Source organism: Suncus etruscus, chromosome X (genome assembly GCF_024139225.1).
Source record: "Suncus etruscus isolate mSunEtr1 chromosome X, mSunEtr1.pri.cur, whole genome shotgun sequence".
Taxonomy (NCBI): Eukaryota; Metazoa; Chordata; class Mammalia; order Eulipotyphla; family Soricidae; genus Suncus; species Suncus etruscus.
Window position 1 is genome coordinate 110,994,045 of NC_064868.1, and position 16,900 is coordinate 111,010,944.

General features: G+C 34.3%; 1 protein-coding gene across 1 annotated transcript in view; it reads left to right on the forward strand.

Moving 5' to 3' along the window:
* Positions 1 to 16,900, forward strand: part of TENM1 (teneurin transmembrane protein 1) — an 817,501-nt gene that overhangs the window by 360,471 nt on the left and 440,130 nt on the right. Inside the window, exon 6 of the mRNA XM_049767088.1 lies at positions 464 to 702. Within this exon, the coding sequence (XP_049623045.1) occupies positions 464 to 702 (239 nt within the window). The remainder of the gene's footprint in view (positions 1 to 463; positions 703 to 16,900) is intronic.

Here is a 16,900-nt window from a genome sequence, read left to right on the forward strand (position 1 = left end):
TTAGAAAATTCTTTTAATATATATGGTTGACAACTTTTATAATAAATTGTTGAGTGAAAATATACCTTGAAATCTACTCTCTAAATAAAATAACTATTATTAGGCTTTCAAAATGTAAGAATGCCCAATGACATTTCCTTCTGTTTTGGTTATGAAAAAAACTGTATACTCAGTGACTATAATGTATAATATACTGTTATAATAATATAGTATATAATACTGATATTCAGAGTTTTAAAAATATTCTTTATAGTAGCTGTGTCTTCTCTGACAGTCTGCATGAGATAAAAAGAAACTCCCAAGGACAGTATAGAATTTATTCTTAGCTGTGTAAAACTTGTTGAACCCCACCATTTCCCTTGCCATTTGTCACAGCTTATAGTCATTTTCAAGAAATGAAATTTGTATTTTTGGTAGCAATCTGCTTTGTTTATGTAACTTAAATCTTTATTTCCTCTTACAGACATTTCCTGTTCAAACATGGATCTGGTTCTTCTGCTATCTTCAGTGCAGCCAGTCAGAACTACCCTCTCACCTCCAATACCGTGTACTCGCCTCCTCCCAGGCCTCTTCCTCGTAGCACCTTTTCCAGACCTGCCTTTACCTTTAACAAACCTTACAGATGCTGCAACTGGAAATGTACTGCCTTGAGCGCCACAGCAATCACTGTGACATTGGCCTTGTTACTAGCTTATGTGATTGGTAAGGCCTTTCCTATGTCTCAATTTTCTTAAAGTCTGCTTTTATTTCTGCAGTAATTTAATGCTTACTTTGAAATATGGGGCCTACACATTTGAACCAAAGCATAGAATGATAATTAACAGTGTTTTATCTTTTTAACAGTGGATTTCTAATTGCTTTTTCTTTTCTTTTCTTATTTTTGCCTTTTCTAACATTAAATAGTGCAAAGGAGCATAGGGATGCTCTTTTAACAGAAATAGTTATACTATTCACAGACTTATTGATTGCAACTACTGTAGTTAACCATTTTCCCTTCAATTAAAAGAATGTTATGGCTTTCTCATTAGAAGTTATAAGTACCAATCAACAATAGCTTCTTAAATTATAGTTGAAACAGTAAAACTGCTGCTGAATGTTCTCAGGTAGCAGTTTTATTGAAATAGTAGTTATTTGGAAGTTATCCGAAAATCCAGTGCATAATTCCTTACTTATACACTTATACATGGGCTAAAAATATTTACTTATTTTCACTAGGCAAATAACAGCAAAACTGCATGGATAGTAGGAGAAAATAGTAGTGAAGCACACTCTCTTCACGCTTAAGTAATATATTGTTGTTTGGGAGTCACCCTGATTAAAACCCCCCTCACTTGATAGCATATAGTATTGATTTTTCTGAATGGCATTTTATTTTGACTGAACATTAATTTCCTTGCTTGAGTGGTTCTGCAGTCTAAAATGTAAATTAACTTAAGAAGCATGTATTTTGTAGAAGCAATAGTTCTAGAATGCCTCGGACTGTCACAATAAGAAACTTTCTACTAATGTAATCATGGCAACTTCTTTTGGAATTTTACCTGGTTTCCTAATTGAAGCAGAAACACTGACTAATATAAAATTAACATGGGACTAAATATCACGAATTATAAAATAAGTTTTCATGATTCTTATTTTGTTCAAAATATTGATATAAGTAATACACACAATGAGTTGCTGAAGAAGTTATAAGAAAGGAGATGGTAAGTAAACATATTTTATATGAATGTCATTGACAGTATCAAGAGTATAGGATATTCTTATATTTATATTCATGATTATCTCGTGTTTTCATCATCTAATATGAATGTATTTGAGCAAAGCTTCTATTAAATTCAGATAGTATCACTATATAATATCAAAATGTGTTATAAAAATTAAGACAAAACAAGATTTATGTTTATTTTGTTGATAATAAACTAATGAGAAGTAGATCTGAAGTGTTGAGCAGGAATGAGAAAGTACTCTAACACAAACACAATATTAATAAAAAAATTAGAGGTAATAGAAGAAGTTTAAATATACTAAGGTATATAAAAATGGTTCTGCTTAATGAAGAGGCAGTATGTCCTATTATTTTTTGTTAACTTTTACTATAGAGGGATAATTTTTAGATATAAGACTTACCTCTTGTATAAACAAATCCAGGTCACAGCAAGCACTCTATACATTTATGTTTCTACTTAAATTTATTGTAATAACCATTCTGTGTTAATATTCTATATACATAAACTTAAGATTTATAGTTAAAATTTCATAAATTAAAATATGTTTTAATCATTATAAGATATAGACATGTGCATTTGATATAAAATATTTAATACCGGGCTCGGAGAGATAGCACTGTGGTGTTTGCCTTGCAAGCAGCCAATCCAGGACCAAAGGTGGTTGGTTCGAATCTCAGTGTCCCATATTGGTTCGAATCCCAGTGTCCCATATGGTCCCCCGTGCCTGCCAGGAGCTATTTCTGAGCAGACAGCCAGGAGTAATCCCTGAGCACCGCCGAGTGTGGCCCCCCCCAAAAAACATTTAATACCAGATTATACAGATGAACTTTTAGACATTAAACATATTACCTTCAGTTTAGGTATTTTAGTTCTTCATTTTTGTTTATTAAATGGACCTATGAAAGAATTCATAACATATAGGTGTTATTAAAATTAAATACTGTTACAAATAACTTGAAATTGTGTCCATGACTTTGTAGATAAAGATTGGACAGACAGTACATTGGATAAGGAACATACCTTGCATGAATCTAGCCCAGATTTGATTTCCAGCACCTCATTTGGTCCTCTGAACCCTTCTCAGATTAATCAGATCCAAGAGATTTTTTTTATTTTCCACATTTGATTAACTCAGTCCTATAACAGTGTCTGGTACATATGAGCACTGTTAGTAAAATATGTTTTGAAAGATACTGAACAATGTTACATAACTTACTTATTTAATATATTTCATTTTTAGAAAAATGCTTAAGGGTATTTAACATATTTTATAAATGAAGAAACATAGGTCCAGCAAAAAGTCACATTGGTATTTAGGGATCATGATACTGAGAAGTGGGATCCTGAGCTTCAAGCTTTTGTAGGAGTACTACAGAGACCATGTTCTTAAATATTAGACATTACTACCCTTTAGCACATCTGTAAATTTGGAAGCACATATACTTCTAGAACCACAAAATAAGTGTACCAGAGTATTTTTTTATTTTTAAATGATATAGATTTACCATTGCTTTAGTATGTCTATGATTTGTTGATCAGGGAGTGATATAGATTGAAATCATTTTTAAATCTGAAAATCAGGCTCACTGCTATCTCAAGAAGTTGAATGAGTTCACAGTGAGATTATATTAATGGCAAATACTGTACTTTTATTCCAAATTCTGTCAGAAACCGGACATATGTGACTTTGGATACATCAGTTGAAATTACCTCAATGCCCCCATCTGTGTCATATTGCTAACCATCCCAAAGGGTAGAGTAAAAATTCATAAAAAGGCATTCAGTTGAAGGATGTTACATAAAGAAATGCAATGTACAAGATGCTTTTTAAATGGCCTTCTGTGGTCGAACTAAAAAAATGTAATGTATTTCAAAATATGAAACCATTTCACTTTCAACTCTTGCTGAGTCTGGAAGAGTTGTCATCCTTTTTTTTCAATTCTCCTTTGCAGTTGCTTTATAAATGAACTAAAATCTTTCACTAAAACTATTTACTGCTTCTGTTTCCCGTGCAAATTCTTTTCTGCTCTTTCATTTTCTTCTACTATCCATTATACATAACCTTTAGATACTAATGGCTATATGCTGTGCTGCCCTCAACTCACTAGGGGAAATCACATCAATATCAATGGGACATCAATAGACATTCTGTGCATTATAGCTCTATACGAAAGCATTGAAAATTAGTGGAAATCTCTGGCTCCAGAAAAGCCAGAGCTAGATTTTCAACAACCATTCTCATTCCTGTACGTGCCCACCATACATTTTGGATTCATAAGAAAATATTTCCTTGTGCTACTTTTTGAGGTCATAAAATTTGGTAAGAGGTGGCAAGGAAACATACTGATAATATGAAGCTGTCACAATATGGTGATTGTTATCACTTCTCCATAAATCTGTGATCTTTTACATCTGAATCAAAAATATATACTTATAATTCATCCTTCGAGATATTTTGGCATCAGTGATGTATCAGTGCCAGTCAGGAGCACATTTGCTTGAATTTACAAATAAGTCATATGAAGTAGTAGTCAGAAAGAAAGATGACCAAATGCAAGGCATCAAGTGTAGGCGAGGTTAAGGTATTTTGTCAATGGTCATGAAGGGTAGAAACCTGGCTTCTCAGATAATCTAGGATGTTTTGATCAAATTTCTTCACAGTCAGCAGTTTGTATAAGCACCCAAAACTTACAGACAATAGAAGCTCCTTGAAATACATTGTGTCTGAGGTCAAATGGTCCACTGCATTGAAACAGGGGTTAGGGATTTCTGATGCACAAACCCATTATCATCATCAGTTAATGACTCCGGTGTTCCGTTTTTTTTTTTGTTTGTTTGTTTTTTTGCCATGAAATTAGAAGATGCTTATTACCTTCAGGGGACAGAGGTATGATTCAAAGATTAAATATTAAATTGCTTAAGATGGTAACCTTCTTACCATAACAAATTATACAGTCTATAAAATAGAAATTCGATCATGGATTGATATTAACCTTTGGAATTAGGAAAGAAAATATTAGAACCCAAGACTCAGATCCAATTTTTGGGAATTAAAACTATTCAAGAGTGCAGTGGAACTCCTTTTTCTTTTCATTTCAATTAAGTAACATTGATTTTAATATTTTCTACTGCCTCTTTTAAAGTTGTTTGAATTACCCAACTTTAGGAAGTTAGTGCAGTATAGTAAGAAAGTGCTAAAAATGGAAGAATAGGAGGAATTGAGCATGTTCATATCCCCCCAAAAAGTATAAACATCTCATTTATATTTTATTTCAGTGAAGATATAAAATGAAAGATGTCACATTTGGTTTTCTAAAATTCAATGTCGGTTATTAATAGAAGCAATAGAAATTAGGGTTTTCTCTATTAAATCTGTGTATGTGTGACTGGAGTGCATAGGGTATTTTCCTGCATGTAGCTAACTCAAGTTTGATCCCTGGCATCCCAAAGCACCCTAAGTGACTCCTTATTATCAAGCCAGGAATAACTCCTGATTATTACCAGGTGTGGCCCTACCCTTCTAAAACCCAAAAGTTGCATTCTTAATGTGCCCCTCACATCAGGTTTACTAAATATAGTCAATATTGTCAGCAAAAGTTATATTTCTGAGTTTTTATTTATAAAAATGGAGCTTGCTAACAGTTCTTAGAGAAATTCTTTTTTAATAAATTAAACTCTTTTTTAAAACTTTCATATCCAACTTAAAAATTGTGTGATATGCCAACAAATCAAAAAAACATATTATTTGAAAGGATACATGTGCGCCTATTTTCATCATCACATTGCATGCAATAGCCAAACTATGAAAACAACCCAAATGCCCAATTACAGATGAATGGATCAAGAAGTTGTGGCAAATAGTGCAAAACCTTCTATGTGTATTTATGTGTGTGGGTGTGTGGGTGTACCCCTTGAGAGACAGACTGTTAGGTGGGAGGCAATAGGGGGCTTGGTGGAGGAAATTGGACATTGGTGAAGGAACTGGTCTTGAAACAATGCATGCCTGAATCCCAATCATGAGTAATTGAAATTTCTTGTGACCAAATTAAAAAAATAACTTATCAAATATATAAACAATGGAATTTTATACAGCTCTAAGAAACAATAAAATCATGGATTTACTTTCTAATTAAATGAAACGAACCATTCAAAAACATAGGACATTAACAGATTCAAATAAATATGAATTACTAGTAGTAGTAAGACGAGTACTCTTAGCATTATTAATTTTAGGTTAGGTAATCATAATTAGCATAAAATTTATTATAAATTGAATCCACTCTTACTTTCCTTATTTCTAAGTCACTAAAACATTTTTAAGAGCTTTATTGTTTGTTTCTTAGAAATCCTTGATGGGAAAAATAAATTGAAAATTGAAAAAGAAGTCTTTGATGGATCTATTTCCTTCTAGGTCTCCACCTTTATTTTGCGATTTTTCTGTCTTCCTTAGTATCTTTTATTAGGGTATTTAGTATTTTTTCAAGTATTCTTTTTTTTGGGGGGTGCACTCAGGGGTTACTCCTGGCTTTGTGCTCAGAAATCACTCCTGGCAGGCACAGAGGGACCATATGGGATGCGGGGATTTGAACCACCATCTACCTTGGATCGGCTGCTTGCAAGGCAAATGCCCTACCTCAGCGCTATCTCTCTGTCTCCAGTATTTAGTATTTTTTAAATAGGGTGTACAGTCCCATGTTACTTAGAGAATTTGTGTTCTCCCCCATTGCAATGGGTTGCTATAAATGAACATGGAGTTCTATGTCTTCCAAGACTCATGAACTTACATGTGTTACACAAGTGTTCAACCCATGTGTTCTGCTACACAAATTATCTCCCTGATCCCTCCTAAGTTTTTTTATCCTTAACATGGTTTGGTATTTATTTTCAGGAGGTCATACCTAATTGTACCACATTTTTGTTAAAATAGACAATAGCTAAAGTATTCAAGAAATGGCTTGGCATAAGAAGATAAATTTCAATGTCTTTGATATATAGAAACTGTTTGATGACATAGTTACTGATTGTTACTTCTTTATTTTCATGATCATAGACCCTTTCACAAGAATGAATGCAGCATTGTGTTAGTACTAACTATAGCTGCAATCCATAAATCTACCAACTTTATAACAGTGTAAGTAGGGGTTCTGAGTTACAATTCAGCCTAATTATAAATCTTCCCTCCATATATTTATCAAAGTTCCTCTTAAAACATGATTTCTATTTACATTATTCTTTGGTGTAAGAAGTTCCATAAGTTTAATTCCCACTGTGTTAAGTGAAACTTCTACCTGTCATAAGTAGAAGTATAAATTCAAATGAAATTAAACATATCACTAGGAAGAACTTATGTCACACACAATTAATTTGAAGAACCATATTTAGCACCTATTACTTTGATTGAGAGCATTTTAATGACAAGCAAATGCTTGGCACATTTTTTCTTGGAATTCTAGCATACTGGGGGTTTAAAACAAAGTGTAGGAATGGTGATTTTTGAGGAGAAAGAACACTGAATATTAATCTTATGTCTCACATAGAATGTGTTTTGTTTTCATAAAGGCAATGAAACACACTGATAAGTAATTTCCACACAAATTATTATGTGAGATAGTAAAGATCTACTTGAATAGGGGAATAGGCTGGACAACATTTTAGGATATTTTGAGTTTTACATGTCTTAGAAATTTTAGTTTAAAATGGAAATTCAGAAATTGTCTCAAGAAATCTTGGGTCTCAAAGGAAATTCTTTGAACTACATAATTTAAGAAGAACTTTTATTCTTGCTTAACTTTAGATTTATCCTATCTGTATTTCAAAGGTATATGTGAATAATATGCAGGCATTATTATTTTAGATTTGTACTCTGTTTTTAAGCTGTAGTTATTCAAGTGGATAAGAATAAACTAAATAAGGGAAATAGTTTTAAAACAAATGGCAATTGGACACATTTTAAACTTAACAATTGTCACAGAGAGTTTGATCCCCATAATGGGGATCAGGTGCGTATATATAAGTGCTGCCAGAGCCAGCTATGTGTAAGACAAATACCTTGACTTCTAAACTATTTATCTGGCCAAAGAAAAGCATTTAAAACCCTAGTAAATAATTAATCAAAAAAATTGGAGGCCACACCAAATGCTGCTCAAGGCTTACTCTTGGCTTTGTACTCAGAAATTACTCCTGGAAGTGTTCAGGGGACCATAGGAGTTTCTGGGGAAGGAAATGGGATTGACAACATTAAACACAAGCACCCTACCTGCTTTACTATTGCTCCAACCCCAGGAGCCTGAAATTTAATCCAAAGCAAATTGATATTCTTTCATAGTTCTTTTTTGCATTATATAAAGAAAATTATTTGCTCTGATTTCCAATTGAAAAAATTAACCTATTGACTGTGTGAGAGATTTGGCAGGCAAGACAATAGAATTGCTAACTCAGTTATGAAAACAAATCCAGAGAAAGAATATAGGTGATAGTGGTTGTACAAATGTATGGGAATAAAGAGAAGATAGAATCAAGAAATATTTAGATAATATAACACACTTAATGACTAACTGGACATGGCAGGATAAATTATTGGCGGGTTTATGAATGATACAGTGACAATTTTGGCCAAGATATACTAGAAAAGGAAGAACTTAAGGAAATATTTTTAGTTAGACTTACAAACCAACCAAAAAACAAAAAGTATATATATATATATGAAAGCATTGCCTTTTACATTATCACAGTGTAGCTTTTTGGGACATCATTATTTGGAGCCTATTAATATTTGTGGGTGATTGAGCAAGTGAGACATTTCAAGATGACCTAGAGTGTTTTTTCTTCGCTTATCGGGTGTTACCCTACCCACTATGCTGTCACTCTGGCCCTTGTAGAATACCTTGTCTCAGCCTTAATTTCATTTTCCCTTCATTCACAAAAAGAAGTACTTTGATCTTCTTTTAAATTTAATTAAACAAAGGTATTAAAAAACTACCACATAATGTGTTTTGTGTATACCATATTTTACCTACATTTTAGTATTAACTTATAAAAATATGGAGTTTAATAAAAATATTAAGTAATATACATTGAATATTTTGAATTTTGCTCATTATGAGACAAATGCAATTCAAGGTGAATAACCCATAAGAAAGATGATTAGGGGAAGTATATTATGCCATAAAAGAAAGTAAATATATATATCAGACCATATTGATTGATCATTGGTTTATGATATTAAAAATTTTGGTAGTATAACTTCACAACTTATATGTATATAAGACTTAGTGTCCTACTGACAATGGACAATATGTCAATGTAATTGTGCCAATGTACAAAATTACTGACTCTCTTGACTTTCATCTTCTTTCTCTTTCCCTCTGGTAATTCTCATATTTTCAACACCAAGTTGTTACATTTTTGCCAATTCCTTATCCTTGGTTATTTGTAGTCTGTACATAAATAAAATTTTAGTTGATTTTTATATTATGTGCTATCTGAAGACAAAATAATAATTTTTCTTAAGCAAATTAACTTAAGTTTATCTTAACTAAACTAACGTTTTATTAATCGACTCAATAAGAGGTTATTTCTCTTTGTTTTGGAGAAATTCTTTCGTTTGTTTAATTTGAGGTTTTTGTTTCTTAAGGTGACACTCAGATATTACTCTTAGCTCTGCACTCAGAGGTGCTGGAGATGCTGAGAGGACAATATTTGGATGCCAGGGATCTAGCCCAGGTCAGCGGTGTGCAAGGCAAGCACCCTGCCTTCTGTACTATCAGTTGGGTACCATCTTTTTGGGTTTATTGTACATGGTTTGGTTTGTGGCCACAACACAGCAGTGCTCAGAGCTTATTTCAGGCTCTATTCTCAGGCATCACTTCTTGTCCAGCTTCAGGGACCATATAATATGCTGGACACAGAGCCCAGATAGCCACATGAAAGGCAAGTGCCCTATTCACTCTACTGTCACTTGGGTCCCATGTATTGTTTTGTTTTTCTTCCCAAATGGTGTTCAGTAAGCCCTGAGGGATCCATTGGTCCATTGGTGATTCCTGATCAATTGGCCTGCAGTTCAGTACAAGGGTCTGATAATGCAATGCTACTCAGATCCTACAATCCTGTTTATGCCCTGTAGTGTCTGGGTTGGTACATATACAAGGGACATGGGTGACTTTAGTACTTCTCAGGGGCTTTCATGTCTGCACCCAGGTGATGCTGGAGTACAGGGTGGTGCTGGAAATTAAAATAGGGTTAGGTACATAACAAATATACTATCCTTTACCCCTTAATGATTATCTTGGCTTGATTTGGTTTGGGGGATACACCTAGAAGTGCTCTGCCTCTATCACTTAGCTATCACACTCCTGGCAGGACTTTGGACCATATGTGATGTCAGAGATCAAACCTGAGTGTGATGTGCAAGGAAACTACTTTGGAAACTTTGCTATCTCTCTCCAGCCCCCTTTTGATTGTTGCTTGGTATCTTTGTACATGGTTTTAAAACCTACCTCTGTCAGTACCAATCAGTAAAGAATAATATAATTATTAAACCTAATTTTACCATTTTAATTTTAACTAGATAAACTGTTTGGATATTAATAATATTTTATGATATTTGGAAAATATGTTAAAGCACTTACCAAGGTCTATACTATTATAGGGCTAAATTAGCACATCCTCAAATATGATAGTGATTTTGTATATATGACACTAAATTAATATTTACCAGCATAGGAGACAGAGTATTTTAAAACCAAATGTACAAAATCTGGAAAAATGTACAGATATTTTATGGGTCCAAAAATTAGCTCAGTGGTATAAAATTCCTGCTAACAAATGCAAGTCCATCAATCCAAAACCAAATATTACCATAGTACTCCAAGATGGTCCTAACAGACTCAATATTTATAATTTCTGGAGAGTTAGAAAATCCAATAATTGGCATTCCTAAAAGACCCTCATTATTAGTATATTTCCCTTATGTTCTTTTTGTTGTATTTTTATTGTTTCCTTGACAAAATCTTTTCCTTGGATTAGGCAGCATATGTTTTCAGGCTGATAGAAAATAATCTAGTCTTTTGAATCAGTGAAGTATTAATTCTAGAGATAATAACCCAAAATCAGAAAGAGAAATGTAAAGGCTTTACAAGAGAAGAGAAAAAATAATCAACATCAGAGACACACTTCACAATATGAAAAAAGGAGAAATATTTGTTCAGTAACTATACATATTCCCCCCCAAATACTAATAAGTATTAGCATAAATTACAAATTGAAAAATGCTGCCCGTTTTATAGGAAAGTATAATTAATGTATTTTGTGATGAGTCTGGAAAATATTTACATGACTCTCAGAATATCTTTATAGTATTCCTGTTAATAAAACCAAAATTTATAAACTAAGTTACTTTATATGTTATTGCTATTTTACTTCATTTCTAAATATTCTTAATCTCTGTTTTTCTATTGCAAAGACAGAAACCTGCTTTCTACATCCTAATAAAACTCTTATTCAGAAATTAATCATATGTGTTAGACAAATATTTCTGGGCACACATGTAATTTTTCTGAAACAAAATTAACCCAGCTGACACTCACCAAGACACATTATAATTCACATAGAAAAGATCAAAGATGAACAGAAAAGCCTAAAAGCAGCAAGAGAAAAGCAGAGTCACATATAAATAATTTTTCATAACACTATTCGTAGATTTCTCTACAAAAACTATATAGGCTTTGTTGCACACAAAGTGCTAAATGGAAAAGACCTCCAGCCAAGAATATGTTACCCAGCTTTTAGTATCTTTGTCTTTCAAACTACACCCAAAGGAATCCATTGTTACTAAACTGACTTGCCAAGAAATCCTTATGCATAGTCTATAAACTGAAAGGAAATCTTGCTTGGAACTAAATAGACTCCTAGAAAATAAAATGTAAAAAGAATAATAATAACTGGTACTGAAACAAGTAGGCAGGTAGGGAAGGGCCCCTAAAGGCAATGCATTCTTGGAACGTAACAAAAATTCTTCTGATAAAACCAAGCAATAAAATTTGAAAGTTATCCCTTTACTACTAACCTTATGCTACTAAAAGCATTAATGCCAGGACAACTTTTGTGGACAGTGACCAGGCCAGGTGCCTCTGCAGGATCAGAGAAGCCTGAACCCCTACAAAGAGAAGCTTCAGCAAGAACAAAGGTCAGAGAAGCAAATTGCCTAGGGACAAGAAGGTGGGGGATAGGGCAGAGAAATGGGAGACATCCTTGGCAGGAAGAGTGCACTGGTGAAGGATGGTAACTGAAACCCAACCATGAACAATTTTATCACCACAGTGCTTAAATACAGCAGGTTTTTTTTAAAAAAAAGACCCTCAGCTCATTCCCCTGACAAAGACCTAGCAATGGACTCTTTTTTTAATTATGAGAACAAAGATGCAAAGAAAGAGGACAAGGTAAAGTTACAATGGAAGGGCAATCACCCATAAACAGAATTCTCAGTAGTCCCATTGCTGATATCTTAATTTTGAACTTTCAGCCAAAGAACCTTAAGAAAAATAAAGCAGAACCCATGTACAATTACTTTGTCCCTCAAGTCCCCAGATTGTAGTACATAATATTTCTTAGCAGCACACAAAACAATCTGAAGACATAAAACTTATGTAACTCCTTAAACATTGAAGGCAAAGTACTTTATTACATTTCCATGCACATGCCTATTAAAGTTAACCTCAAACGTTTAAGTGGGTTGTTTTCTAAAGGATTAGAGTCAAAGGAGTAAAAATGGTGTTAGAGTGGCAATTATTGTTTGCATAGGCCCACCAAAATATGAGGGACATGGAAAGGAAAAGCCTTGGCCTAAATACAAGGAGACCCTACCCCTAAAGTTTCCTGGCATAAGACCAACTCAAGGCTCCAGGCAAACTAGTTTGTTCAATCCAGGTCATTGTCTGTAATGCCAATACACTTTCATTTTTCACACAGTCTCTGTTGTTGGTATCATGTTTCTGTATTAAAGATTCTGGAATCTGCATATCCTATATTGCAGTCAGGATGGGGCAGAGCGTCCTCTCATTTCACCTCACACTTAAAGGGCAATGCAGAGAACCCTGTCCTGTAGAGTGGGTTGTTGTTGTTGTCGAGTCTTCTTAGTGCTAAGGGAAGTCTCTTTTGAGCAGGCTGATGTCAGAGCAGTGGTAGGGTCTTCTCTGGTAGAGGATTGCTTCCAGATGTTGTTATAAAAAACCTTGAATGTTTCGTAGATAGCTTCCCTGGTTCAGGGGTGAATGGAGGATGCCCATTCTTCTGAGGCCTGTGCCAGGTCATAATATCAATGTTCAGGGTGTAAGGTCGCAATGGACTCTTACCTAGGCAGGAAACCCACTAAGGAAAGTTAGGAGAAACCCTATATAAAGAACTTGGAAGAAATGACAGGAAACATGCACATGTGAATTGCCAGCCCTTGTACATGATGTTCACATGCACGTGATAAACACACTTTCCCTCTTGATACATACTGTACCGGGCACACTTCTACTTAGGAGAAAATGGAGTGGGCTTGTTACTTTCTTTTTCTCTTCCTCTCCCTCCTCTTCCACAAAATTTCTAAACTAAATCTGTGTTTACTTCTGTGTTTATCACCTTCCTAAGGAATTTTCTGAGAGAAAGCCAATTGAAGGCTCTGAAAGTCTTGGGTAAGGTCTAGGAGAGATTTCCTTCTTTGCGAGTCTCAAGTCCTAGATCTCCCCAGCCATTCCCAGATTTAAAGGTTTTTTTAGTTTTGAAAGAATCGGTTCACTGCCTATGATCATGGTTTTAAATATATGTTCATAGCAAGTTCTTATGATCTTATTTATATTTTCATTTTTCCAATAGTCTAACAGGTTTATATATTTTATTGACCTTCCAAAATATTTTGCTTTATTGACTGTCTCTATTATTTTTCTGGTTTTAATTTTGTTAAATTTTGCTCTTAAATTTTATGTTTTATTTCTCTACTATGAAAGGCTTATTGTTCTCCCCCTTTAGATTATTGATTTGAAAATGTTCCTTTCATTAAAAATATATGCATTTAATACCTAGATTTTTTCTCTAAAACTTTTAATCAAATATTTCAAGGCATTTTCTAATTTCTCTTGGAAACTTTCTTCTTTTACCCAGAGAATAAAAGTACATTGCTTTATTTATTAGTATTTGGAGTTTTAGTAATACTTTTTTTCTTTCCTTATTTATAGTTTAATACTATTAGGTTCAGCGAGTATACCTTCATATTATTAATCTCTTATGAATGATTTCCTATCCTGATCCTAAGGGAAAATCAGTGTAGGAAAATACAAGAAACCTTAACTACATTGGTTAAGGTGTATGGGGAGGTGGTCATACATAATTGTTATAGAAATCTTAATACATTTTCTAAAATATTAAGTATTTCTTTGCAAAATTAAAAAGAATGATAACTTTAAAACAAATGCGTAAAGCAAAAGTACATCAAAAGAAAAGGAGAAAGACGTGTAACATAATGAATGAAAACTTGTTGAAACGGTAAAGTTATAAAAAAATTGTCAAGTCCCTACTTTCCATGAATCTCCTTTATACCCACCAACGTTATGTAAATGTTTCATAATCTAGAAATTTACTACAGTGTTACAAACTTGGGGATATTTTCCAGTAAGAAAGTTTAGAAAGAATAGTTGATATTTGTGTTACTCTTATTTTTACTGAAGCTGAACATCATTTTTTTTCTTTTTTTTTTTTATTTGCTATTCTGAACTTTTTTTTTTATAATTTTTTTTATTTAAACACCTTGATTACATACATGATTGTGTTTGGGTTTCAGTCATAAAAGGAACACCACCCATCACCAGTGCAACATTCCCATCACCCAAGTCCCAAATCTCCCTCCTCCCCACCCAACCCCCGCCTGTACCCTAAACAGGCTCTACATTTCCCTCATACACTCTCAATATTAGGACAGTTCAAAATGTAGTTATTTCTCTAACTAAACTCATCACTCTTTGTGGTGAGCTTCCTGAGGTGAGCTGGAACTTCCAGCTCTTTTCTCTTTTGTGTCTGAAAATTATTATTACCAGGGTGTCTTTCATTTTTCTTAAAACCCATAGATGAGTGAGACCATTCTGCGTTTTTCTCTCTCTCTCTGACTTATTTCACTCAGCATAATAGATTCCATGTACATCCATGTATAGGAAAATTTCATGACTTCATCTCTCCTGACAGCTGCATAATATTCCATTGTGTATATGTACCACAGTTTCTTTAGCCATTCGTCTGTTGAAGGGCATCTTGGTTGTTTCCAGAGTCTTGCTATGGTAAATAGAGCTGCAATGAATATAGGTGTAAGGAAGGGGTTTTTGTATTGTATTTTTGTGTTCCTAGGGTATATTCCTAGGAGTGGTATAGCTGGATCGTATGGGAGCTCGATTTCCAGTTTTTGGAGGAATCTCCATATCGCTTTCCATAAAGGTTGAACTAGACAGCATTCCCACCAGCAGTGGATAAGAGTTCCTTTCTCTCCACATCCCCGCCAACACTGTTTATTCTCATTCTTTGTGATGTGTGCCATTCTCTGTGGTGTGAGGTGGTATCTCATCGTTGTTTTGATTTGCATCTCCCTGATGATTAGTGATGTGGAACATTTTTTCATGTGTCTTTTGGCCATGTGTATTTCTTCTTTGTCAAAGTGTCTGTTCATTTCTTCTCCCCATTTTTTGATGGGGTTAGATGTTTTTTTCTTGTAAAGTTCTGTCAGTGCCTTGTATATTTTGGAGATTAGCCCTTTATCTGATGGGTATTGGGTGAATAGTTTCTCCCACTCAGTGGGTGGCTCTTGTATCATGGGCACAATTTCCTTTGAGGTGCAGAAGCTTTTCAGCTTAATATATTCCCATCTGTTAATCTCTGCTTTCACTTGCTTGGAGAGTGCAGTTTCCTCCTTGAAGATGCCTGTAATGTCCTGGAGTGTTTTGCCTATGTGCTGTTCTATATATCTTATGGTTTTGGGGCTGATATCGAGGTCTTTAATCCATTTGGATTTTACCTTTGTACATGATGTTAGCTGGGGGTCTAAGTTTAATTTTTTGCAAGTGGCTATCCAATTGTGCCAACACCACTTGTTGAAGAGGCTTTCCCTGCTCCATTTAGGATTTCCTGCTCCTTTATCAAAAATTAGATGGTTGTATCTCTGGGGAACATTTTCTGAGTATTCAAGCCTATTCCACTGATCTGAGGACCTATCCTTATTCCAATACCATGCTGTTTTGATAACTGTTGCTTTGTAGTACAGTTTAAAGTTGGGAAAAGTAATTCCTCCCATATTCTTTTTCCCAATGATTGCTTTAGCTATTCGAGGGTGTTTATTGTTCCAAATGAATTTCAAAAGTGTCTGATCCACTTCTTTGAAGAATGTCATGGGTATCTTTAGAGGGATGGCATTAAATCTGTATAATGCCTTGGGGAGTATTGACATTTTGATGATGTTAATCCTGCCAATCCATGAGCAGGGTATGCGTTTCCATTTCCGTGTGTCCTCTCTTATTTCTTGGAGCAGAGTTTTATAGTTTTCTTTGTATAGGTCCTTCACATATTTAGTCAAGTTGATTCCAAGATATTTGAGTTTGTGTGGCACTATTGTGAATGGGGTTGTTTTCTTAATGTCCATTTCATCCTTATTACTATTGGTATATAGAAAGGCCATTGATTTTTGTGTGTTAATTTTGTAGCCTGCCACCTTGCTATATGAGTCTATTGTTTCTAGAAGCTTTTTGATAGAGTCTTTAGGGTTTTCTAAGTAGAGTATCATGTCATCTGCAAACAGTGAGAGCTTGACTTCTTCCTTTCCTATCTGGATTCCCTTGATATCCTTTTCTTGCCTAATCGCTATAGCAAGTACTTCCAGTGCTATGTTGAATAGGAGTGGTGAGAGAGGACAGCCTTGTCTTGTGCCAGAATTTAGAGGGAAGGCTTTCAGTTTTTCTCCATTGAGGATAATATTCGCCACTGGCTTGTGGTAGATGGCCTTCACTATATTGAGAAAGGTTCCCTCCATTCCCATCTTGCTGAGAGTTTTGATCAAGAATGGGTGTTGGACCTTATCAAATGCTTTCTCTGCATCTATTGATATGATCATGTGGTTTTTATTTTTCTTATTGTTGATGTTGTGTATTATGTTGATAGATTTA